Source organism: Drosophila melanogaster, chromosome 2R (assembly GCF_000001215.4).
Source record: "Drosophila melanogaster chromosome 2R".
Lineage (NCBI taxonomy): Eukaryota > Metazoa > Arthropoda > Insecta > Diptera > Drosophilidae > Drosophila > Drosophila melanogaster.
The window spans coordinates 6,214,380-6,240,693 of record NT_033778.4 but is presented as its reverse complement, the minus strand read 5'-3'; the positions used below and the strand labels follow the sequence as shown (position 1 = coordinate 6,240,693).

Below are 26,314 nucleotides of genomic sequence, written 5' to 3'. Positions count from 1 at the left end.
ATAAAAAAATTTTTCGTCAAAAGTTGTTTTATTTCTATATTTAGATATATTATTTAAATTCTTTCGACTACATTAGTTTTCATTTTCTCAGAAAAAAGTAAAATATTCCAATAAAATGTTTCAAAAACATACCAGAGATAAAACTCATAAGTTTCGCAAACCCCTCACAAGGTGAAAAAAGAGTTAGCGAAATGTGGATTTTTTCTATTGATCAAACTTGATATTTATGCTACACTTGCTTAGCTGTAAATAATTTTAAGCATACTCTCATCATTTGCCTACAAGTATGTGTTATAATGTATTGTATTTTCCTTGCTTTGCCGTTGCGTTTGCTTTATTTCATATTTTTGTTCACACTCCCTAGCAGCTTTTAATTTTTGGCTTCCAAAATGTTAATCAAAAATAGTTGAATTTCATGGGAATTTTTAAGTTTTCTAAACAATTTTTTAGCACAATTTAGTATATTATTTAAAGCTACAGCTTGTCGTATATGTGAGTGTTGGTGGGTGTGCCTGTATATGTATTTATAGACGTGAGAGCGTGTTTATGTTTGTATTGCTTATTGTGGATTTAAAACTAGGATTACAATTGAACTGCCAACAGGATCAAATTAAGCTTTCACTATAAAGCGTTTTAGCAAAAATGGTAAGCCCTAACATTAAAGAATGCAATAAATCTAAACACATGCATCTCTGTTCCAATTGTATATATAGATCTGTATCTGTATATATTTGTGTATATATTCATTCATTAAACTACGATATATAAAAATATATACGCACATTATACCATAGAAAATCATAAGCGTCTCCGTTTACGGTTGCATTAAATTTTTTCTTTACGAAAACTTTTTGGGGTTTTTTTTAAGCTTTTTCGTTTTTTTTGTTCTTTTTCTTTTTGACACATTTTTCCTGCCTAAAAGATCCCTATTCTAGGCATCCGACAGATCACAATAAGCTGCGCCACCAGTTCCTCCGCCTGTTGAAGACTTCTGTTCGTCGTCCATAAGACCGTCCACAAATTCGCCAACCGCATCGTGGTGATTTACCTGCGGCGATGAGGAGCTCTCTCCGCAGTTGGTTGCATACACATGTCGTCGACTTCCCCCAGGCAGCTGGTTAGAATCGTCTGTGTCCGCGTCCCGAATCGAGTTAAACGCATTACAAGCGTTTGCGTTGGGCGAACAAGTGTCGTCGTTTGGCGGATAGACGTGGCGGTGGTAGCTTCCGCCACCACTGCCCCCACCACCACTGCCATCACCGTCCAGCTCTGCATCGCGCACGCTTCCAAATACCGGAGTATGCGAGCTGCTTTTGCGCAGCGAGGCTGGAGGTGACCAGACGGTCTGGTAAAGCGGCGAGGCGAACACGTACATGTGGTTGAGATATTCCATGTCGTAGCTTGGCTGGTATGAGTCCGTTTCCAACGGGTTGTAGGTGGGCTGGTACATTGGAGTCTGTCTGCAGCTGGCCGATCCCGATGCGCTACCTGCGTAGTGCGGCGTATCATAGTTCTGCGACCGACTGGAGCTGCTAAGGTGCAGCATTTGAGCATGCCCACTATTGCTACCGCCCGCGCTGCTCCCACCGCCGCCCATCCGGTGAACGGGCAGGGTGGCGTAAATGCCCCGATATGCTTCATATGGCGTCTGGGGATAATATGCATCGCTCCAACGAACGTGATTCGGGGTATAATCGCCCTTTGCATACAACTATTGGGAAGAAGACGAAAAGTCAACAGTTATCTCTTGAATAAAGAATATTAAAATAAATATATTAATCACCTGTATGGGTCGGCAGAAGCCCTTGTTCATGTGACGAGGCACGCCAAGCGTATAGCTGTGACTGAATCCTACCTCCGAACTAAGCAAGTATTCGTGAAACTTGTTCGGAAAGAACTCGATCTGCTTGTAGTTGTTATATATTTCCGGCTGTAATGAAAGAAAATTAACAGATATTAAGTGATATATTCGGAAAGCGGTAGCGTTATAAGAACCATATTCATGTTTATCAATAACTAACCGTTAGGTTCTTTTTCTTCTTGTAGCTGGCCCAGTTTTGGGCTTCAAGTATAAGTTTTCCACCGGGTCGCAGCTGGTTGAACATGCGCTTAAATGCCATCTTCAAGCCGTTGTCTCCAAAGTTGAGATGGATCCACTTAGTAACTGAGAGACACAGTATGAGATCGTATTGCTGGGTATCGCTGGCCATCAATGACTCGTCCTTGAGAACATAGTTGGTGTGTCTGAAGAAGACGTTTGCCGGAAACTGATTCTTGTTCCCGAGCATGTTGGGCGATTTACTCGATGATAAAATACGGGGAATACGTCCGTAGGTCAGAGGGAAAGAAATGGGAAAGAATTCGTGTGGCTTAACAAGCAACGAGTTCAACTTCTGTTGCTGTTGCAGCTGTTCTAAATCATGATGATGATGGTGATGATGATGTATTCCTTGATGCACCTTGCGTCTCCTCTTGCCCCGTCTCGTTTTCTTGTGAGCTGCTCCAGATGTCTCATCCTTCACCGCGATATTCGCTTTTGCATCAACCGTTGGCTCTGCTTTGACCTCCAGCAGCTTTTCCTCCTTGGGAATACGCACAAAGATCGACAGATTTCTCCTTGCTCGTGCAACAAGCTCCCGGTCAATGTCAATACCGACAATTGTTTTTGGTGCCAGATGTCTGGCCACCGTAATGGTCATGTGGCCAACATTGCAGCCAATGTCTAGAATGTCCTTGTTCTCGAACAGTTCCACGTGACGCTGGAAAACCTGCAAGCGCACGTCTCGAAACTCGTTCATCTGCCGAAAGTCCACGTAGCGGTCGAAGTTTCCGTACCGGTACTTTAATCCATCGGCCCGAAACTTTGGCAGCATTTTAATTGGTGGAATTTTAGCCGGTTCCAGCATAAGACTACTAGTCAGCGGTGCCTTGCCCACGACCCCAGACCCCAATGTATCCCCCATGCTGATGTCCACACCGGCCAGAGAATCCTGCTCGCCGGCCGTGTGCGAGGTGGCCCCCGAAGTAGTGCTCAGCGGACTGCCTAGCCCATGATCCGGCAAATCCGGCGTGTCATCACGGGGTATCTCCACTGCAGAACAGAAAATTGAAAGTTACATCAGAAACATAAAATTGAGGGATAGAGCTCTTACCCCCGATGAGGGGCAGCTGTTTGGGCGGCTGCTCTTCCACGGGACTGAGTAGTTCCGATTCGCTGACGGACGTAGAGCGGCGGGTGCTGGGCTTCCTAGCTCCGCTGGGCTGAAGGATGCGTGGCGGTCTCTTCCAGGCTCCTGGCTGCGGAACCACTGGACTGACAATCTTGTCCATGGCATCGTGACGATGAAATTTCTGTGCAAAAAAACAAAATAAATTAAACTGGTTGTGCACGAAGTAGTATCATTAGAATGAAATTGGCTGTATTTGTTGCTGCTCTTAGGTTTCTTTTTCAAATCGCAGGGACATTCTAACTAGAATTCTCCGGACTTTTTGCCATTTCCCTAAAACAATTTGTGCCCGATGTGCAAACTTGCATCATATGAATTGATCTCCGTTGCTGGTCATAATTTATCACTCATAAATACGTCTATTTTAAATAAATATTTAAGTCAATTTCTTAGTCCATATACATGAATTTTAAAAGGTTCTAGTCGTGTGGAAAAGTACATATGCACAGTGCCGCTTAACTTACATCTTACATTTTTCCATCTATTTTTTCCCATTTTTTGTTCTTTAATAGTATTTTGCACATTTTTAACCCATTATATGCAAGGCAAAAATAGTGGGACAAATGCAACGGTAATTCAGCATTTTGCTTTGCAAAATTCATCTGAAATAAAACTACTTGTGACATTACTTTTTGTTTGACCGGGTGATTAATTGATTTTACGTATTCTAAAATTCAAGGCTTGTATTATAAGTTCTTTGTAAAACGAGCATATGTTAAAAAAAGTAAAATAAAAGTCTATATGGAATCTGAATAACAACACTATAATATATCCACTAACATCAACATTATCGAAAACTCTTGGGGACTCTTGTAAAGGAGAGTACTTTTATTTCATAGCTTTAGAGGTCAAACCTATTCAGCCCAGCCGAAAACAATGAATAATTTTTTGTTGTTTTTAAAAAAATAATACAAAATTTCTGATTTCTATATAAATCAAAATATATCTTGTTTAAAACGGATATTTAAAATTATATAACGGATATATAAAAACCTATTCAGTTGAGCGCCACTGTATGCACACACATAAATATCGGCTTAAAAAAGGTTCCTATAATAAGCTAGTGCAAAATATTTCACCAATATATGTATATCTACGACGTCGTTTTGGTTATAACCCCTAAGCTATACCTTAACTTATTCGGCCTAAGCACAAAAGCAAATTGGCAAAGCCAAAACACCAAAATTGGGGAACGTAAGAGCTGCCAAAATAAATCAAAACAAAAGCAGCGAGTGACTTGGTGCTATACCGCAACAACAACAATGGGTTCTCGCTCTCAATCGTTCTCTCCCTCTCACTGCCTATTCCTCCGTCTTTCTCTCTCTCTCTCTCGCATGCTCTATCTCGGTTGTCTGGCCACATGGAACGAGTTTCGTTCCCACCACATTCCACCCGAACCCTACTCACCTTGCTCTTTTGCGAAGTGCTGCTCTCGCTGATTTTCCTCTTCCTCCCACCGCCACCAAAGCTACTGCCGACGCTGGATGAGATGCTGCCGCCGAAGCTCAGACCCGTGCCGCCAACGCCGTAGCACGTGCTCGACAAGTCCAGACGCAGGTCTCGGCTGGCCCTTCGCTCTGCCAGCGTCGAAGCCACCAGTGAGGCCGACGTGGCCGAACAGCTAAGGAGCATCTCCTCTGCCGGCGTCTCAGCAGCAGCGGAAGTTTCCGGAGTGGGGAGTTCCTCGGCTGCAGCGGCCACATGTTGCTGCTGCCGCTGTGGCGACGACGTTGCAGTCGGCGCTGGAGCCGACTGCTCCTTGTGCTCCGCGGTCGCAGTCGCTGCCGCTGCACTGGTTGGCGTCGGGGTGGGCATCTCAGCGGCGGTCGTCGTCGTTGATGCCGACTGCGGAGAGTGCACATGCGCCTGCTCCTGCTGTTGTCCCATTTCCGCCGTTTCGCCCGGGGCTGGGGCAGCGGATTCGCTCAGCAGCAAGCTGCCGCCTACGTTAAGGGGCGCTGCCACCGGCGACGCCGCCAGCGAAGAGGTGGCTGCGGGCAGCGGCGGTTCGTCGGTCAGCTCGCTTCCGACCCCTCCTTCATCGCCGGCATGCGAGGTGTTGTTGGAGTCAAAGCGCCGTCGCTTTCGGTTCTTTCGCGTGCGATAGTGGTGCTGCCGGTGGTGGAGCATCCCACCTCCTGGCCCAGCGCGCTTCATCGGCGACGTCAGCTGCTTCTCGTACTCCATGGAATCAACGGGGTCCAGCAGGTGGAGCGGATCGTGGATGTTAGGCGGTATGATCACCTCCACTTTCGGAGGCGTAGTGATGGGCGACTGGCGGGGCGTGGTCGCCGGCGTGTTGTTGGTGGAGGAGGCATTCGAGGTGTTCTCGTTCTGCAGCGAATTAAGGTTGAGTGGATCGGAGATGTTGCCGCCCAGCAGAAACTTGGTGGGCGGTACAATCACCTCCTTGCGTAACCTCTTCTCCGGCAAAAAGAACTTGGAGCGGCCGCAGCAATAGTGGACTGCGTTGCCCGCTCCAGCGCTGCCCGCAATGCTGCTGTTGCCGCTCAGCGAGCTGGTGTCCTTGCAGCTCTGCGCTTCCTTGCACGACGCTCCGCCGCCCCCCGCTGAGGCGGTAGCTCCTCCGCTTCCTGCCACGCCTACTCCGCCGATAGAGCTGCCGTTGCATCCCGTCACCAGGCAGCACGTGTGGTTAGCATTGTTTCCGGCGCACAGCACGTGGTGATGGTGACCTCTGGGAAAGAGAATACACAGTTCCATTAAATTACCTATAATACTTACACACAATAGCGAATTAAACCGTTAAGTCTTCTCATTTTTCTCCAACAAAAAACTTTACACAAATGACAAAAATATAAAAAGTGAAAAGGAATCTGGCTTCGGTTAGCCGAATCTCATATACCCTCACATATTGATAGAAATTTGCACAACGCTGAGTATATGTTTCGGACGGATATTGCCAGGTCGACACTGCTAGTGATCCTGATCCTGATATAGAATATATACCGCATAAAGTATACGGTTACATTCCAGTTTAAAAAGTAAGTTACAAAAATAGCATTATATTTCTGGTGTAAAAAAAATGTTATATAGTGCTATTATTTTTACATTATTTTTACATTATTTGTACATATGAACATATGGTCCTTATAAAATCGAAAACGATTTAATGAAAATAGCACTTTATAATAATACCTCAACATTTTCTTATGCATTTGAATGGTTCCTCCTCCGCTGGCTCCACCAGCGGCAGCGTTTTGCGCCAGCCTAGTGTTGTGATGGTGATGGTGGCCACCCGCTGCGGCATGATGGGCGCCGGCACCACCGCCACCGCCGTGATGCGCTGTTCCGGCGTTCCCATGATGGTTGACTCCACCGCCGGCAGTCAGATTTTTGTTATGGATATTCTGGATGTTCTCGAGATCCGCCTTGTGAGCCGACGCCGCAGTGGGAAGGAGAGTCGCGGCTATGACCGAGGAGCCCGTAGACTGGGCCTGGCCACTGCTTGCGCCGACACAGGCACTGGGGTTGTGCTTCCCGCCGGCCTTGTGTTGCCTCTTACTCCAGGCCTTGTTCCGGTTTTTCGGGCCCTGCTGCTGCTGCGGAGCGCGGAACTGGTGATGCTGGGCGGCCTGTGATTTTCCGGGCAACGGAGTGGGGGACTTAGACTTTCCAGGCGCTGCAGCTGGGCCATTATCCGGCTGCTGGGGCAGAGGCTCTTGCCTGGAAGTCTGATCCAGGCGCAGAGTGGGCGTCATGGTGGATCTCGTTACGCGACAATCTCCGGGACTGTCGCTAAGCCGCTTTTCCATATTTCTCTAGTGAATGCACGCCATAGACTAACCCTATTTTTTAAAGAGCAATCGGCCCTTACTTTTAATTCAGTTTTATGCAGGCACACTTTTCAAATATTTGTCTTGTATTTTCACTTTTTGATATTTAATGCTACTTCGGACACAGTTTATAAACTTACTCGAGAGCCTTGCTCCCTCATAAGATTTTCAATTAATACGCTCGAATGGCAGTCAATGTAAAATGCCTGATAGGCATTAACCCAAGGCTGCACTTAATATTGCATTCTTTGGCGTACGAGTTATTTCTTTTTATTTTAAAACTTCAACCGTTTTCACTTTCACTGTTAAATATTTTATCGAAATTATCCATTTTGGTGAGTATGTTCTTGCCAATGGTTCTCCTCCCTTCACTCTTCTCGTTATCCACTCCGTTGAGATGTACCCTGCAAGAGTCAAGAGATAAAATGGGGAAAATTAATTGTGGAATTTCACTGCATCTGAACGAACGAACGAACTGAATGGGATTACTGGGTTCCGCCAGAAGCTCTGCTGATTTTTCAACACTCGAACAGAACAGCATTTTGCATTCGTTATTTGCATAGACCAAAACAGGATGGGAGCTGAAGCTGAATAACCAGCAGGGAAGGAGTCAAAACCGCCCGAAACCCAGCCAACCAACTAACGACAAAGACGAGCTTTGAAAAATTGAGTGCAGACGATGCTGCATACCCCGATTCTATCCTCGTTCCCCTTGTGGTCGTGTCTAGCCTGGCATTAATATTTACATGGCAAATTGTGGCTGGAACTGAGAGGCTTCTCTCGTGGCTCTCCCCTTCACCAGTTACCTCCCTTGTTCGTTTTGGCGGTTTTGTGGATTGCAACTAACAACCTGGACAGACACACAAGGACCTCTTGAAAAGAATATCAAAAAATTCTACCAGTCGAAAACAGATTTGTGAGAAGAGCGGAAAAAATGAAGTTGCAGAAGAAACGAAACGAAATACAAAAGGATATAAGTTTAATGTGCAATTGCAGTCGAGAAGGGACGTCCGTGTAAAGTAAACTGTGACCCCCAGCAACTGTCATATCCAATTTCCATTACATATTTTTAGGAGGTAAGCCGAAGTTTATTGAACACGTATCTAATGTCAAGCATTTCAACAGATGACTTTTTAAAGGACAAAAATGCAATCGAGGCTTACCCATCGGCGGTTACTTTATTTGTTTATTTGATAAGCAAAACATTGATAAGGATACAAAATCCATTTTCCATAAAATATTGTAGACAGATATCGACTCTCTGGTTTTGAATTGGAAGTGACTAGTTCGGTAATGGATGAAATAAAGGTTTAAATTATCCTTCAGTCGCCAGGATCCTGACCCCATCCTGGATAGGAGGCTCGCTCGAAGGCAATTTTTATTTGCATATTATTAGGCGCGCGAACGCGAAATGGAAACATGCCGCGCCCACCGAATGGCAAAGAACCTAAGAGGACGAAGTGGGCTGTGCGGCAGGCCCTGAAGAAAATTTTAATTAAAATTTAAATATGCGGCGCATTGTTGCCGTGCCAAAGGTTGTTCCATTCCTTTGCCAAGGCCCCATGGGGAGGCAAGTTGAAAACTGGGACACTGAGCGGCGGAGGTGGAAATCGCTAAGAAAAAACAATTGCTTGAGTCTTGAAAGCGGAGCCATGAAGATTCTATTTTTATTATTTTGCTGAGCGTCCTGGTCGCCGGAAATTGTCAATTATCTTCAATTCGTAAATAATTTAGTGTAGTTGCTTTTAGTTGTTTAGAAATGTGATTTGCGTGTAAATAAATTGAGTTTATTTGTCAAGGCTTCTTTTAAAGCAACATTCGCCCCCTCCGATATTAAAGATTGCGGGAAAATGTCCAACAATTGAAGTTGCTAGGGGCAGCGAGAAAAACAACAAAGGCAACATGGAAAGCGGGGATAGCCAAATATCTACGAGGCACATGTGTTTCGAATGGCAAAATAACTCCTGTGGGACAACAAATTCAACACTAGCAGAGCAATAGTACACTGAGAGACTGATATATTATTAGAAAAGACTTTAGAGAGACAGAAGACAAAACGAATGAATACCCAGATTATTCGATTTCAATTGTTTTTACATAAGTTTTACTTAACTCCCTCAATGACTAACATCCAAACTTTATTAGGAAGCAAAAAAACTTTTTTTCATAAACTAGAAAAATATGGAAAGTATTAGTGGAAATTTCAAAGGGAAAACTAATTTAATGTCTTGCCATTAGAGAGATTGTTATAGAATGACGATAACTGGTCGGTTAGAATACAATGAATATTAAAGTTTTAACCTCTTTAAATATTATTTCTTCAAGGTACGGAACGCCATCCCCGCTTTATCAGGCGTATTTTTCCCCGCATTTTTTGGAAATGCCAATTCTTTGAAATGTCCTGGTGCCTTTTTCCCTAACACTCTAGCTCGGCTGTCAACATGTCGGCACCAAGAACTGCTTATCCTTCCCTCCCAGCGACATTTCCCACCGCCTTTCTTGCCCATACCCCATTGCCAGCACAATTGTCCCCAGCAGATGCTCCATCCGCAGAGCCGTCAAAGGCGACTGTCATTCGGCACAGGTGCATTAATGCACCATATGTGTGACTGGGTGAGTGTGCGATTCCACAACATACAGCGCTGATGTCTTCCTAATAATAACCCTTTTCCGTGACTGTACGAGCCTTTTGCTTCGTGTTGCAGAAACGATATTTTCGTCAACATTTATTGATACGTTTTTAGGAAAAACAGCTAACAGAAGAGATGGATAATTTTATTTTGACCGGATTGGGAATGTATAAAATAATAAGATAAGAAACTAAAACAATATGGCACTAAAGTTGCAGGACAAGGGCTGGCGTGTCAAAACTATTGTTCCGACTGCACTTTGTCAGTTGTTCTCGGTTGTGTTAAGTGCTTCGCATTTCCACTTTTACTCAACTTCGACATTTCCGCCTTTTTCAACTTTCTTAGCTATAGCCAAGAGTTTGATGCGCAAGTAAAATTACTGCCAACCCCCCGAAAGTACAAATCGTATTAAAGAAAGCGATTAAGACAGGTAAATCAGAAGAAGCAGCAGCGAAATTGCTGATAATGACGATGAGAACGGTAATCAAGAGTTGAGATTGCAGAAATCGAAGTCTAGTCAAAAGGCCAGATAATCAATTATGTAAAAAGCCATAGGAGGAAGCAATACAAATGGGAAAATGTGAATCTTGCTTGTCACAGCAATAAGCCGAAAGAAATGGCAATAAAAACGCCGAAACTGGAGGCGGACAAAAGCGGAGGGGGTGGTCAGGTCAGACAAGGGCTGCATAATTTTGCAAGGCTATTGACTGATTACGTGCGACTCGCTGAACCCTGACTCATGCGCAAGACTGTAGGAAAAACCGAAGGTGCGGCGAATTAAATTGCAATGAGAAATTAGTGAAAATGAGCATAATATGCTCTAAAAACGAAAGTTTAACCCAGAGACAAAGCTCGAGTGCCTCGACTAACGGATACCCGGTGGTACTCAGCTAAACGGAGTACGAGGAAGACGTATGCAAGAAGCAAAACCATCGAACTTTACCCATCCAACTATTGAAAATGGGAAAAGCGAATAGCTAACAAAAATGTAAGAATTTATTTAGCATTCCAATCAAACTAATTACTTCTCTTTATAAAAACGCACTTAAGACACCTTAAGTCCGTTGTTCTTCCGAGTTTTGCAATTTCTTAATTGGAATTATTCGTTACGTGGTATAGTTTGTGTTTTTCATTCTGGTTTTGCTGCTGCCCTATTGACTGGTTGCGACTGCATTTGTCATCTTTTTTTTTTTTTTTTTTTTGATTTATTTTTGTTGCATTTCGAGGCCAACAGCGAGCAAACATGCCACGTACTATCTTCTTCTTCTCAATGTATAGATGTGGTGTCCGATGTGGACTAGTCAACTTTCCAATACTCGCTGGTTGCTCCCAGCGTGGTTGGTTTTTAGTTTCAAAAGAGTTCTTGGGTCTGGGGGGCTCACCTTTTGTGATTTTCAGCATTTTGCCTTCTCGAAAAGTAACAAATTTTATTATTTTCTCCCTCCTTTGGTGGGTTTGTGGGTGACGTACGTCTGCGTGACTGTAAAGGCCATGTATCATCGATATCATAACTAGGAACTAAAACTTGCAAGTAGAAGTAATAGTGGTAGAAAGTTTTAACTTTAGTCCAGCCGCAGTTGCTCATAGTTTTTCATTCAATTCAGTTTTAGGACTGACATACAATGTCAGGAAAAACGCTGTCTTCCATTTTATACCTTAATCTACCAAGGATAGTTTAAAGGAATACTTTATCGACTTTTAATGTAATATTAAGTATTTTTAAATTGATTCAAACTTACTCAAAATGCAAACTAGAAACCTGTTTAACCTTATTAGTGCTGGAACTAAATTCACATTTCTATAGTGTTCATGTTTTGATGCTGAAGGTCAAGTCAAACAATTGCCCATTTCCTTCTTCTGCTTCCCCAACTGATTGATTTCTAATTAACTACATTCTAAGGTCCTTATAATGGCAGCATTGTCTCGCAAGCAATTGAGTAAAAAAATGCAGTAAAACATATACATGTATAACATAACGTATATATAAAGTCCATTAAGATAATAACAAGAGTATTAATCAAATACTATTCCTTAAATATGTTCAACAATATGTTGAAAATGTTTTTTGTTTTTCCCTGCTTTAGCGCAACTACAAAGCGACTAACATGCCAATAGTTAGCGCATATAAATGCGAAAACAGAAAAATGTGACATGTAAACAAGACAAAGAATCTCGGAATGGGAGGGCTGTGGGTGTGAAAAGAGAAAAACATAAAATAAATACAACGTTCAATTGTGTCAACAACGGCAAGTACAATTGTTGGCCGCAAATGCAGAATTTCCCCCAATTTTCCCAACATTACTCCTGGTAAGATAACCTCCCAATCCGCCCACCACCTCCCTTTTTTGCAGTCCGTCTGGACACGTTTCACAAACAAATGAATTCGTTAAAATTTATAGTGCACATGCAAATTGCCCAGAAAAGCGATGGCGGAGCGATAAGTTGGCCGAGGGCAAAAATGACATGGTTCAATTTTGGGGGTCGAATGGAAACCAAATTGAAACCGTTGAAAACGCAGGTAATAATATAAGCGGTAAACGACATGAATGCCAAATCGGGGGCGGATGCAACGACAGTCAAGCGCACAAAACACTAAATTCAGAACCGCATGAGCGGGCGAATTGTTGTTCACGCTCTATTAAACCGGGTTTTCACATAGAGATGAAGGAAAATTGGGGAAAATCGGCAAAAACAAGGCAGGGAAAAGGAAAAGACAAAAGTTCCAGACTTCCAGAAGTGAGAGTTTTAGCGTTTTGTGCACCTCAATCACGAAACGCCAAATCGGCTAAAAGCTTTTGTGAGCTTGCTTTACGCTGAAATAGAAATGAATGGCCTTTTTATGAAAGTATACATCGAAAAAAATAAATTGTCATTTTCTAATTATGCCAATGATTTAATCGTTTAAGCTACCAATGCATTGCTATGAATCATTGGAACTGAAATTCCTACATTAAAAATCACCTATTGGTTGTTCTTATTCTTGGCGATGTCAGCTATCAACACATTTTTATACAACACACTTGCCAATAAGGTATTCCAGCTTCTAGGATTCGTTGGGTTTGTATTTGTTTTTAAAGAGCACAATAGTGCATACATAATTTACATATGTATATTTTTTCTTTCTTGAAAATAGATGGTAACCTACATCAAACTCCTACTCAACCGAACCCTATCGATTTCATATTTTCACTTACTAACTATGATTGCTGTTAATGATCTACATGATTACATATTTTGTGGTAGAACTAGAACACTTTGCACCGCCAAATCAATTTGGCCAATTAGCTTTAGCCTCCATAAATCTGCTATGAACGCGGAGTGACGCGAACTGAGAGCATGAAAGACAGAAGTGGAAAATGGGAAGTAATACAATAAAGAGACCAAACTCTAGAACCATTTTCTGTTCTACTTTGCTTTCTCTTTTGCCTTTTTTATCAACATCGTCAGATGTGCTCTCCGCTGGATAGCACTCTTTTTAATTTATTACTCCGTTTCTCCTATTTTTGAGCATTAGCTTTTTGTTGCTATTATATATATGCTTTACTCGTAGAGTAAAGTGTTATACTAGATGAGATAAAAAGTACGTAAAAGTTATAAGGAATTATAAGTTGTTACATTTTATTATTATTTGCTAACTTCTATCGATTTTTTTTAAAGAATTTCGAAATATTTTGTGCAACGATGTGCCATACACGTTATTTATTGTTATTTTATTTTAATATAATGGTTCACTTTTAATTTAAAAATTTTGAAATACTTCCTTAATGGCCATTGATGCATGCTTCTGGTATTGCAATTGAAAAGCATTAAGAAACAAAAAAAAACGCAAAAATAATCTATTTGCTTATGCGTGTACCTAATACACTGAACAAAATGCTTTTAAGTGTCAATGACTTTGAAATATCATTATCCTTTCAACAGTCTTTAAATGTTATAATTTCAATTTAATTAACATTCCATCATATCTCATAATTTTTGCATATTTTTCGTTCAACCTAACAATTCTATGACATTTTTTGAATTTCGTATATTTGTATTTTAAATTGTATTTACATTACAACCTTAAATTTTGAAATCAACTACTTTTAGAGAGCATGACTGCTTTTTAATTGCATAGGGTTAAAAGTTAAGCAATATGTTTGGTTTTATATTTTTATAGACTTTACAGGAAGCTTGATCTATACAACGTAAATAGGACATATTTTCGAATCTTATTCGAAAAAAAATTAATAGATCCACTAAATGGCACGCCTTTTTGTGCTTCCGCTGGATTACTATTAAGTAAATTTGATTCATCCTATCATGAGGCCACATCCCAGCCGAAAACTATTTTTTTGGTGATTCATACGACCGCTAATGGCCAACGAGAACGGTAGCGGCTGCAGTCTTTTCTCAAGGACTCCGGAAATAAGCCAATTGGAATCGAGACTGCCGCGGAAGACTAGGTCTGCCTTGGGCAGATCAATCTGGTATGCCACCGTGGCCGTCGACTCTTGCTGGCGGATATTCGTTTCCACCTCGACTCCGATCTGTAGCTGATCACTGGCCTTCTGGTAGTAACTAAGGTGGAATCCGGCGGGTCCCAAAGTGCAAGACCACACGGTATCACCGAAGGCGTAACGTCCCACCGCTGATAATACAGCCACTTGGCGTCCGGGCACATTCGGCCCGTAGTGATAGGCGAACTCCGATCCTAGCGCCAGACGTTTGGTGACGGACTGCAAGTACTGGCACACAAATACTCCGGAACTCGTAAAAAACCCCGGATTGCCCATTGTCAGGGTCAGCGTGTAGTCTCTGCCGCGATAGTCCCCCGTCAGCTGGGTGCCCACCAGCTTTGAGTCCTGGAACTGCGAGGCAAACTTGCACCTCAAACGAGAGGTCAGTTGATGGATAACGTTTGCATTAAGATTGCCCATCGGATCGATCTCGCCAAGAAGAACCGGAAAGGCTTCAGTCGGCCCGTATTGTTTGGTACCCACGTAGGTAGCTCCAAAACGATAGCCACTTGGACCAGCCGAATTCATGTTAATGGTGTGGGTCACTTGGAAGTGGTTGCTCAGACCCTTGTTCACCATAATTTTGGCGCCTTCGAAGGTGTTGGCCTGGATGTCGCGACAGCGACTGTGCAGTTCCTCAAGAGTTCCGGGATTTGTCAATTCGGGCTTTTTAGCTTCCGCCTTTAAGGCCTCCACCATCTGTGGCGGCACTCCGCCGGAATACTGCGGTGCCTCCGGCAAGCGTAGTCCGGCGGACAGATGTCCACGCCCACGAGAGGACTCAGCGTCTGCGGTGGACGCCATTACGTTGCCCATTCTGGAACCGTTTTGGATCTAACGTGATTAAATTTTTTTTCTTTTTTGCTTCTACCAAAATTGTTTTCCGTTCCGGCGTTGTGTGTTTGTGCTCAAACTTCAAAATAAATACAAAAACAAACTTATATGCTGTCAAGGAGCTTCAAATTTAATAATTTTTCTGATTGCTTTGATTCGGGCTTAAATGATCAACTTCTTCTAAGCAAAGCTTGGACAAACAGAAACACTCAGCAGAAATCCAAACGAAGTAAATCGAGAATTGAAGCTCATCTGTTTAGTTGGTTAATATTTTGCTGAACTTTAGTAAGCCCCATTAACATATAAGATATATCTCATCTTTAATTTTTCAATTAATTTACCTCATTCTACGCCCAACGAAAAAAATAGCGATATCATTGCGGTAATAATAACACTTATTTAAGGTTTCTATCCACCGTAAGTATAAAATGCTTCAGTTTAATATTTTAAATCATTCAGGGAGCAAATGCTACGCCTAATTTTAAAGTTATTTCACACTTAAGTCGTACACATACAGAATGGGGAAAATAACTTTGCGATACTTACAACAAAATCCGCTCAAAGTGACTGCATAATGTGTGCCTATCACAACCAAGACATCTCCTAACTTAGCCATATACCACAGGCTAATACACTTTTGGCTCAGAATCGGTGAAGCAAAAGTCGACCAACTTTATTTTGCTACAAACACAGTAAACAAACTTCATCTGCGCCCTAAACAACTTATACATACGCATAAAAAAGCTCATTGACTGAAAGATACAAGCAACTTTGAAGAAGGAGGAAAAGCAGGCCTGGCTCGGTTAGCTGAGTGGGTGTGGGTGAAAAACTTGCCAAGAAAATATTTCCGACGACATCCGCTTTCCGTTCGGAGACGCCGCGCATTGCTGCTGGCTGGGTGTCAGAAGAAAAAGGAGTCCTGGAACCATTACAAAAGCTAATAAACGCACACTCTCTCTCACATAAATAGGCACTGAGAGAAATTACAATACAATTATCAATGGTAACATCACTAATCGAGAGATAAATATTCGTGGGGTTAAGGATTACAACGTTAATGCGAGCACAGACTGTCTGTCTGCCCGGCTTCCTGCTATTTTAGGTAGACTTTTTTTAATTGTATTGCAGTATTTTAATTAATTCCCGGACAGTTTGAATATGAGTTACGAACTTTCCACTCTGTTTCGTAAAGTCAAACCATTAGCACTCATGCTTTGACAGTAAATTCTCTAATGAAATTAGGCAAAAAAAAGCACCAACAATAAAGCTTGCCAAAAAAATAAACACATTGTCTACCTATTTTGTCTACTTGATGTCACTTTCCTTCAAGGCAAGTGCAAATACCAACAACAAAAACGACGCAGGACATCAACGGTATTTTATTAGCAAATAAATGTAAAAACAAATCCTTTCCAAATCCTTTGTAATCAAAACAAATACCTCCGAATCAAACCCCTTATGCTTGCTGATGTCCTAAATGAAAGGTTCAGAATCCAACACAGCCAAATTAATTATCTAAGCCAACAATTCATTGTTCTACATTAAAATATTCTCGTCTCTTTTCATACAAAAAATCGACTTGAGATCTATCTGTTAAATGCGCCGAAAGGGTAGCTACATAGGTTCATCAGAATAGCGAGCACACACACAGCGCAAGAAAAAAGTAATGAAAAAGTGACCTCAAATGTGTGTATGTGCATATCTGTATGAGTGAATGTTCAGATTAGCCCGCCCGGAAACCAGGGAGATGAGTCTGCATGCTGACGTGGTTGTTGTTTCGTCTGAACACAATTTTCGAATAGATCTGCTGTAATCAATAGATATATCTGCTACCCAAGTATGCATATATTCAAGATTGGAAAGGACAAGCCAAAAAATAACGGATAGCGTCAATTAGTTGTTTTTCTGCTGGTCCTAGGCCAACACAATTATAAAAACTTTCCCCGATTTCTATACCTGCAACTCGTCTAGAAAGTAGTAAATACGTTGGGTATATATTGCTCATAGTCTTTTGTTTATTTAAAAAAAAATTGCTAACAATTGTATCTAAAATGTCTTCTATAAATTAAAATGAGCTCTTGGTTTTCTTAAATGACTCTAAAACTAGAACGGTAAAAGGTATACATTTTAGCACACAGTTCTCATTGAAAATAAATTGGATTAACTTGTTTAGTGGTGATCAATCAATCAATATTTTTTTTAATTATGTTCTTGTCTTATTCTAACTCTTTTGAATGATTTCACATTGTAAATATTGTATATCAAAAGAATTGTAATTTCAAAATTCCTTGTAATTTTCCCTTGAAATTTCCTGCCACTACTTGAGTAACGGGTACGTGATAGTCGAGCAAATGAACTATACCGCTCTCCCTGGCTATATATATGTATATGTGTGTACATTTGGCACAAATCATTCATTTTGTTATTTTCAAAATTGTATTTCTTTCCGTTCTTCCAGTTATGTATTACCATACCTCTTTTACGCCCTTTCTCTTCATGAATTTCGAATCTTTTGGGAGCGCTTAAAAAATAGAGTAAAAAATACTACTCGTATCATCGAATCGAGTGAGATTGTGTCTGATTTTTAGCTTTAAGTGGGCTTATATGTAGTCGTCGAGCTCAAAGATAGAGGAGCTTAAAACTCGTTATTGCCTTCAATGCAAAGCAGCTTACCGATTTTCTTATTCATTCGCCCTCTCACGGTCACGGCATATTTCTTGAAGCTAAAGCTAAGAGCCGAATTATTCAGGATCTGCCTTGCTTAGGTGGAATTACTTTGTTGCCTGTTTTAGCTTGTTTTCATTTGTAAACGATATTTTTAACGTTTGAATAACTATGTTGAAGTGTGGATAGTCACCACTACATAACATGAACTTAGCGTCATAAGCGTTTAGCTACATAAACCGATTAAAAAAAACCCATTCAACGAAAGACTGTATTTATTTACAGTTCAACTGTACAGTTCAACTGTAAATAAATTGAGCAACGATAATTCTTAAAAAGACGAAACATATACATTCATGCAGCACACATTCTTATTATGTACATTGATTAATGATTTCAGAATAAGCTCAGTCAACTTTTCCGGTTACTTAAACTTCACAAGTGCTCAAAGTATAGCAATAATAAACATATCTACACTTTATATGCCTAAAGTAAATTCAACCAACATATGTTGATAATGTGTAGATAATCGCACGGAAACATCTAAATAAATACATAAGTACATATGTTGTAGAATTAGTGTCCGTTGAGTTACATACACATATTAAATTAGAAACCGGCCACTGATAGTAAAATTTTCAAGCACGCGAATTTGTTAATATTTGGAAACATAGAAAACGTGCTCAGTTACACCTACTTTTTTCAATCCACGCCCTTTTACATGAAGTATAGAAAATCCGAATTGAGATCCGGCACCTGGACAAATGGTAGGCTGCCATTTGTTGTGATAAATTAAGGTAACATTGGGATTTTCTTATTTTTTTTATCTAAAAATTCCTCTCTATTTGTCTCTCTGTCTTTGTTGTACAAACGAGCAGCAGAAATACGTAAAACGCGCTTGCCTTGTCTAATTAATGCAAATTTAATTGCCGCCAGACATTTTAATGAAACTGAAACATACCAGGCAGCGGTTCGTGGGCGGCAAGGGCTTTTCGGCATGGGGGTGGGTAATTTTATGTGAAGCTAAAAACACTGGGCAGGATTGCAAACTCATTGGGGCCACGAACTGCTGGTTATTCTATGCTTTTTTAATTCATAAATAGTTAGGTTAGCTGTATGATTTTGGTTTGGCAAAAGGCACTAGAATTTCATTATCAAATATAACAATGCCTGATGACTGTTACGTTTTAAATTAATCACTTATCAAATATCACTTTCGATATCCAAAGAGAGCGAGAAATTCATGAATGTTTGTTCACTTCAGTTTAAACCCCTTTAATTTCAACGCTTTAAATATTTTTCCGCCCCTTCCCGCTTTCGATAAATATTTCTTGCTGTTATTTATAGGATTTTCTTTTATTTTCGCTGCTTCCTTGCCCCGTTCAGTCGGCGCTCGTTTCAGTTCCACTTAGTTTTATTTCTCGCACAGTGGTTCGCTATTTCGCGGAACGTGCAAACTTGGGAAGATACACTTATATTTTTCACTATTGAACCATTTTGCCACACGGTTCGCTTCTGCGTGCAAATGTCGCCGATTTCGTTGTTGTTGTTGTATTCGTTGCAAAAGAGTATCAAAAGAAGAGACGGCTCGCTAAATATCTTAAGCTGTTGTTGTTGTGCGCTATTTAAACTCGCGCACAGACACAAAGCACTTATACACACGTATATGCATGTAGTTGTATATACTGTATATACTGCAATTTTGACACACACACCGGGGTGAAAAAGAGAGGAATCATCTCGTTTTCTTTTCAAAAAATACTTACAACGTTAGAAAACACCTAATTAAGCGCTTTAAAACTGTATATTTTTTCTATCGACTCTGCCCCGTGCTTTAGTCAATCGGTTACGCACGACTAATCGGGTGTGTTCTATTGTTTTGCCGTCGGTCTTTTCTCATTTCCACTGTGTGCAGCTGGTACTCGATCTCGTTATTAATTTTATATCTCGGCAAAGCGGACTCTTGCTTGAAGTCCGAATGCGTCGCGGGTTTTTCGACAAATGAAACGTTTCAGTGCCAAAGCGTTGCGCTGTGGTTGCTATGAAACAATATGGAAATACGTGAAACAGATATGGAAAAGAGAGTGCACAGTGGGACCTTACATGTTACCAAAAGTCCCGAAAATTACAAAATTCATATATATTTTAGAATTCTAGTAAAATTCTTATAATTTCTTAAACTTTCTAGCGCGCTTCAGGACACGAGCCTTTTAAATAAAAGAGGAATAAATCAATTTCATTTTTATGATAAAACTTGAAGACAGATTTGCTCTCATCAAAAATTTTAATTTGACAAAATAAACACTAATATGTGCATTAATATGTATGTCCAATCGTTTTAGAGAAAAATTTGAAACGTATTAAGACCCGATTGCTGATAAGAGAAGGCTTTTAAAAAGCCAAGTGAAAATCGAAGCTCGCTCCTGTATCCATACCTGAAATGTATTTCAATTGTTAAGCAAGTTTACAACCCACTGTGCGAAGACGGAGTGGCGGTCGGTCAGGTCGGTTGGTTCATTTGCCATTCGCTCGTCTCTCGGCTTTATGAGCCGAATGTGATGTACAAACAGTGAGAAAACTGGTTGTGTGTGTGTGATTGCGCCATCGCTCTATGCCTGTGTTTCTCTCTGAGCAGAGCACATTTCGTTTGTTTACAGTTTTTCGTTTTTGCGCCATGGGAAGGCTGTATTCGGATTCTCTTTAAGCAATGAATTTAACAAAAAATTAGCTAGCCAGTGAAGCATATCTCTTTAATTCTAGGCTGTAAAATAATTTTTAAAAATACCGATATGTTTTCTTTGTAAGAGTTGGCAATCTGAATATAACATTCATTTCATTCATTCATTTCATTCATTTCTTAATAAAAATAATGTCATGTAATAGTTTTTTACTTAAATTTTCCAGAACAACTATTTTGTTTCCGAATACCTTAGTATTAACTCTCTAAGGGTAAGGGTAGGGGTATTAATTCTATTAAGGGTAAGAACATAATATTATAAATATCCAAACATATATTGGAAACAGTATTCTATTTCAATATTTTTTTTAGTTATGTATTCAATAAGGGTATACCAATGTCGCCTAACTACACAGGTTTAAAAATATGTTGCCCGAAGAGTATGTACTTATTTTGATTTTTTCTTTTTGTTTATGGTTTTCATTGCGTTTGATTGTTTTAAATTGAGATTTGTGTGCCAAAAGCAGCGGTGCAGCAGTAGTGACGGTCGTCATCTTGTCATTTTTGTGCTGCATGGCTTTAAGTTTTACAATACATGAAAAAATGACACAAATTGTGGCCAACGCGGACTATCTGGAAATTGTATACATTAAATTACATATGTTAAAGTTGGTTTAAATGTTATACTAAATAGGAATTATAACTTGTATAATTCGTGTCGATTTGGGAGTGGAGTGTTAGTCTAGGCGAAACAGTTGTTTTTTGTAGATCTCTGTTTCTAGTTACTACTCAGATCGGCGAATTACGTTCGTCAGTCGTGAGAGAGAAAGAGGCCATACGTACATACATATGTACATAGCTGCCAAACTCCTATCGCCGCGGTCTTTTCTCATCCATATGTGCATAAATACTTACATATGTACATAGATCGGTGAAAATAAATTCTAGCAATTTTTTTTCAATGTGCCAACCACCTAAGCGGGAAATACAAAGTAATATCCTTTAAAGATTTTTAAATATGGGTCAAATATATCTATTTTTTTTGGAATAACAATATTATTCAGGGAACCAATGTGAGGTATTTAATGTTAATATACATATTTAATGCTAACACTGTATGTATATTAGCTTGATAAGGAATTTAAAATTTTGACTGAGTCAACGAGTATTACCACCATTAAAGACACCAATTTTTTCTACACAGCTTTGATGAATGGTATGTAACAGGTAGCAGGAAGCACCGAGTCTGGCCATGTCCATGAACATGGAGATCTGGGAAACTTTAATGGCTAAAAGGATGACTCTCTAGTGTACAATTATGTATATTTTGGCACCAAATTTGATATCAGAACTTTGGTTAATCGTTAATTGCTCTTTTGCTTATTAAGGTGTGTTTGTTTTATATCAGAAGTTTTTAAAGTTTTTTTTTTTTATATATAGACTTGAAAAAATAGTGATACAAAATCATAGATAATTTTTGAGTTAAGGCATTTACCAAAATGATGTTATGAATGCATACTGGGTACTATTTATAATCTTGATCTATTGCGGCCATTAGCGAAATTTTTTAAAATTTGTATATTACAGTTTTCTTTGCTCTGAAGTCTAAAACCAATAAGGATACTCAAGCGCAACATTATAGGGAACAACAACGACAATAAAACCGCAGCAAAAATTAAATGAAAAGCCTGAGCAAAAAGCAGCAAGCGAAACTATAAATAGCTTCACAATGTGATAAGGGCACACATGGAAGCATTGAGCGTTCTCCGAACAGTAGATGAGAAATTCAGAGCAAAATGACTGGTTTGACGTAACACCAGCAGTGGCCACGAAAGCAATCACAAGTTCCAGGATTGCCTGGACTATGCAGAGCAGTTCGGATTCCAGGACTTAGCAGGTCAATTGAAAAGTCCACGGCCTACCATAGTAAGAGACAAATGTTTTTGACAAAATTGGGTTTATTATTCAACATAGTTCGCTTCAAGAGTTAACACACTGAGAAAAGCGACCATCCAATTTTCTATATCAGATATACCTATATCTGAGAATTGGAAATAGACGCTGTGACCGGAAGCAATTCAAAGCCCATTCATGGATTTTTCCCATCGTTTTCACATCGATTTTCTTTTTTCCAAATGCTAATAACTGTTGATGGTCCTTTTATTTTTTAAATTTCTAGTGATTGTTTTTTAGCGCCGTAATTTATAGATATTCTAGTTCAGTTTAAACAACGTTTAGTCAATCTAAACATGTCAGGCTTTTAGCAAGTTTTTTCGCAAGTCTGTACGACAATCAGTGTGTGCGTTTGTATGCTACTGTATAATTCAAGCTACATTGATTGGGTGTTTGATTTGACGTAAATTACTTTATCAAAGTAATGAATGTTAGGGAGTTATGCAAATAGGATGCTCAGGACTTTCTGACGTTATTAACACTGGCACGTCTTAAAACCTGGGGATATTCAGGGTATATGGTGTAAGTGTAAGAGTGACATATATTTTGTAAGGAATTTTTAAGAAAATATAAACCAAAAATATAAACCAAATACAAACCATAGTTTGTAATAGTTAGTTTTAGTTTGCTGGCATAGTGTCTGTCCGTTCGTATGAACGTCGAGGTCACAGGAATTAGAAGAGCTAAAAATTTGAGATTAGATTCCGGAGACCATGACGCAGCGTAAATTTATTAACTGCCTACAACCCGCCAAAAACTGTCACGCCAACATTTTTTGAAAATGTTTTGATAATTATTATTTATCGTTTGCACTTCCACTAGCTGAGTAACAGGTATCTGATGGTATATGGGCTCGACTACAGCGTTCTCTTTTGTTTCTTTTAATTTCGCGTCAAGATTTTTAACTTTCTTTTCACACTTTACGAAATAAAATGCTTAAGGTGTTTTACTAAATTACAATACTGCAAAACGCAGTCAATTTGCGGTATATAAGTGAGTAACTTAATCAGATCCGCAACACATTAATAAATTTTACATGGTATTAACTGCAAGGGACTTAAATTTCCGACGGTACAAACTGGAATGTATGTAATACTAATGTTACGCGACCAGAATAAGGTACCTCATACTTAAAGTAAAGATAATATATTTCTTATGCCATTTAATAAACACTTTTATTTAATCAAAATTTCTTAATTTTTACTTATTTCCAAATCGCCATGTTTAAGTTTTCTGTTGAATTTCCCTAATACCTGCATAGACTGCCAACATCTAGTGTTGGTGTTGCGACTATAATATTTTTAATTTGTTGCTTTTTATTGTTAACAACAGCAACAGGTTCGTTGACCAGTCAACGAGCGCTCAGAGAGCAAAACAAATAGAGATATGTAGATACAAACAAGGTTCAAAGCAATCAGTTACCCTCTACTCAGAGTGTTGGAGCGATTTTTCGAAAAGGGTTCGTTTTTTTTTAGAAAGTGTCCAGAAATAGCATTTCGTTTGGTAAAATGTAAATATTTTACAATGTAAGCCAACCAAAATGAGCACAAAAATTAGATTACAATAAATACATCATGCACATAGAAAGGTAACAATTATTTTTGTTGTCAAATAATATATTGCACAGTTTGGGGAGCCTACTAAGAAGATAATATAACATATTTACATATATCAGATGGGCCTTACAAAGTTTAGAGATGTCCTGGGACTCCTAAGATGTCATCAAGGTACCCATCCAAATATTTTAAAAATACTGGATTTTTACCTTTTTCTGGTTATTTTCTTTCTTACTTTTCTTCATAATTACAGATTTTTTCACATCAAGGTCATCGCGATGTGGGTAGTTCATTAACGAACGCCTACAAAACGAAGCTTCACTAATGAGAGTTCGCCGGCTCGTTGACAGATGCATTGGCGCGGATTAAGAATGTGCAGAAGCAAACAAAGGATTGCGGGACCTAAACCAACAACAGCCGGGACAAAAACTGCAGCGGCAATGCAGCAGGAACAATGAAACAAACGGTCTTTTGGCTATTTCACCCATCTTATATTCTAACTTGTCCTACGCACATTTTATATAGCTCCCTAAAAACTGAGAGAAAATGATATAGCCTAAATAAGGAAAATTCAAAATACTTAAAACCAATAAACTTGTTACTAGATAAGTTCCTTCATAATGGCTATAGATAATAGTAATTAACTATTTTGGAAGTAGCAACCTGATTTCTTTCAGAGGATAAGAAAAAAATTACTTTTAAAAAGGTAGTTCCTTTTAAAATTTTATACATTTTCTATAAACTGTAGTGAAAGTTTTTATAAGTGTATCAAGTTAAGAATGCAAACGGGAACCATTCACCCACTACTTTAAAATTGTTAAGCCGCCTTTTTTCAACTTTTCAGTTTTGCGCTTACTTTCCTTTCCATAAACGGGAAACTCATAGAACAAGACACTGTAACCATAATCCACATGCGTGTAATACCTTTAATGTCACTTTTAGCTAATATTCGGAGTGACATGAAAATGAGAAAATAATTTTAATTTTGAATTTTATTTGGGAAAAAATAGCTTCGTGGCCGAATCTTCCTTGTATCTGTTACTTTTCAACAAATCTATATAAACATTTATGTATATATATTTAAACATCTTCTGGCTTGTTTAAATTTGACTACGGTTTCCATGATACTCAAATAAATGAGTGTCTTGATAGAAAAAATGAAAAAAATATTTAGTTCGTAATTACACTTTATAGTGTTTTGTAGGAAAGTGTTAACTTTGTGACAAAGCGCACCAGGGGAGCGTTCGAAGTGGACTCCTATTTTTACTTTTTCTATTAAAATCTATTTTTAATTTAATACTTATAGCAGCTCCATAAGACAGTTTGATTTGTTTTTTGGCAGTTCGGGTAAAAGAGCCACTGTGCATCGAACTGCTAACCCACATATCCGACCCGTTCGCCCCACCATTATTATCCCTGGAACCAACTGCCCACCCCCACCACCGCTTTTGACGAATTCCTTCGGTTGGGGTGAATAATATGCTCTCCGAAGCCTAAAAGATTGGCAAGAAATTTGAAGAATGAGAGGAGCCAAAAGCCTGGAATCTGACATGGATGTTTTGTGTTGATTTGTATATATGTTTTACCTAAGATTTTGTATATGGAAATGCAAATGGAAATATTGCACATTCGAAAAGCAACAAAAACTCAAAAAGGCCGGGCAAAAAAATAAAAGACTGGCAATTAACTTTGACTTCTGAGGGGCACGCGATAAAAGTTATCGATGACTGCGAGAACGGTTGGCATGAGGGGTCACTCAGGAAAAACAAATTTGATTGCTTAAATGGCTCCTAAAATTGAAAGCAAAAGTGGAAGTCAACTCGATAAGAGAGGGTATACGGGGACCACTCTTCTGGTCCATATCCTATTAGAAGGTTGAAATGCACTTAACGTTTGTTTATGCACACACACACAATTAAGAAACTACTCTTGTCCAAATACTCTGCCTGGACTACTTCCATTTCTTCATAGCTTTCCAACTGATTGCTAACTTGTGTGTGCTCGCGAAAAACAGAAACCCTAGGAACAGCTGAGTGTGCACACAAATCCACACGTGCTGCGCCTTTAGACAAAACAAAAATGAATCTTAAGGACAAAACACTTACCGCCCAGAAAGCCCCACGATTGCTCAGTGGCGACTTGAACTTTGTTTTCACTTTTCGTTTCGTTGTTGCCGTTAAATTCGCCACACTCTTGATAAAAAAAAAAAAAAACCGTAAAATATGATTCCGTTCGCGGAGCTCTAATAAGTGCGTCAGTCTCCTGCAAGAAAACACTTACAACTAACATATTTTTATATATATTCTCGGTTAACAGAGCCCACCAGTGTTGCCAATTTTAAAAATGAAAAAATTAGTAATCGAAAAACAATGAAGTTTATAATAGTATGTACATATGCATATGCATAACTGTTGTAAGAAAACAACATAAAATGAAGACATCTTGCTAATATGAGGGATAATGTGATAATGTTCTAT

The 26,314-nt window shown here is 39.6% G+C and overlaps 2 protein-coding genes and 1 long non-coding RNA gene across 7 annotated transcripts, besides 4 other annotated features; 1 reads left to right on the top strand and 2 right to left on the bottom strand.

Moving 5' to 3' along the window:
- Nucleotides 1-91: 91 nt before the first annotated feature.
- Nucleotides 92-26,126, bottom strand: bin3 (bicoid-interacting protein 3). 4 transcript variants are annotated; one of them, NM_001316407.1, is given in 7 exon segments: nucleotides 92-1,711; nucleotides 1,784-1,930; nucleotides 2,022-3,091; nucleotides 3,153-3,351; nucleotides 4,635-5,925; nucleotides 6,387-7,438; nucleotides 19,418-19,654. In NM_001316407.1, coding segments are annotated over 6 exon segments (4,104 nt in total). In that variant the 5' UTR covers nucleotides 7,004-7,438; nucleotides 19,418-19,654; the 3' UTR covers nucleotides 92-931.
- Nucleotides 3,712-3,937: a mobile genetic element.
- Nucleotides 6,140-6,196: a mobile genetic element.
- On the bottom strand, nucleotides 13,810-15,060 carry tomboy40. Its single transcript, NM_136369.2, has one exon. The coding sequence runs from the start codon at nucleotides 14,967-14,969 to the stop codon at nucleotides 13,947-13,949; it is 1,023 nt and encodes a 340-aa protein (NP_610213.1). The 5' UTR covers nucleotides 14,970-15,060; the 3' UTR covers nucleotides 13,810-13,946.
- Nucleotides 17,303-17,359: a mobile genetic element.
- Nucleotides 22,075-24,497, top strand: lncRNA:CR44161 (long non-coding RNA:CR44161). Of its 2 annotated transcripts, NR_073841.1 has the most exons (3): nucleotides 23,800-23,869; nucleotides 23,957-24,008; nucleotides 24,091-24,497. It is a non-coding gene; the product is annotated as a long non-coding RNA:CR44161 (long non-coding RNA). The 2 variants fall into 2 exon arrangements; NR_073840.1 differs by lacking the exons at nucleotides 23,800-23,869; nucleotides 23,957-24,008 and adding an exon at nucleotides 22,075-22,254.
- Nucleotides 22,921-23,155: a mobile genetic element.
- Nucleotides 26,127-26,314: the final 188 nt, after the last annotated feature.

Bases quoted from the DNA above. Each gene is read 5' to 3' on its own strand.
- bin3 (NM_078902.3), bottom strand. From the start codon at position 7,003: ATGGAAAAGCGGCTTAGCGACAGTCCCGGAGATTGTCGCGTAACGAGA. The intron at 3,352-4,634 runs GTGAGTAGGGTT...TTTTTTGCACAG, and splicing joins GCACTTCGCAAAAGAGCAAG to AAATTTCATCGTCACGATGC. The intron at 1,712-1,783 runs GTGATTAATATA...TCTTCCCAATAG, and splicing joins GCTTCTGCCGACCCATACAG to TTGTATGCAAAGGGCGATTA.
- tomboy40 (NM_136369.2), bottom strand. From the start codon at position 14,969: ATGGGCAACGTAATGGCGTCCACCGCAGACGCTGAGTCCTCTCGTGGG.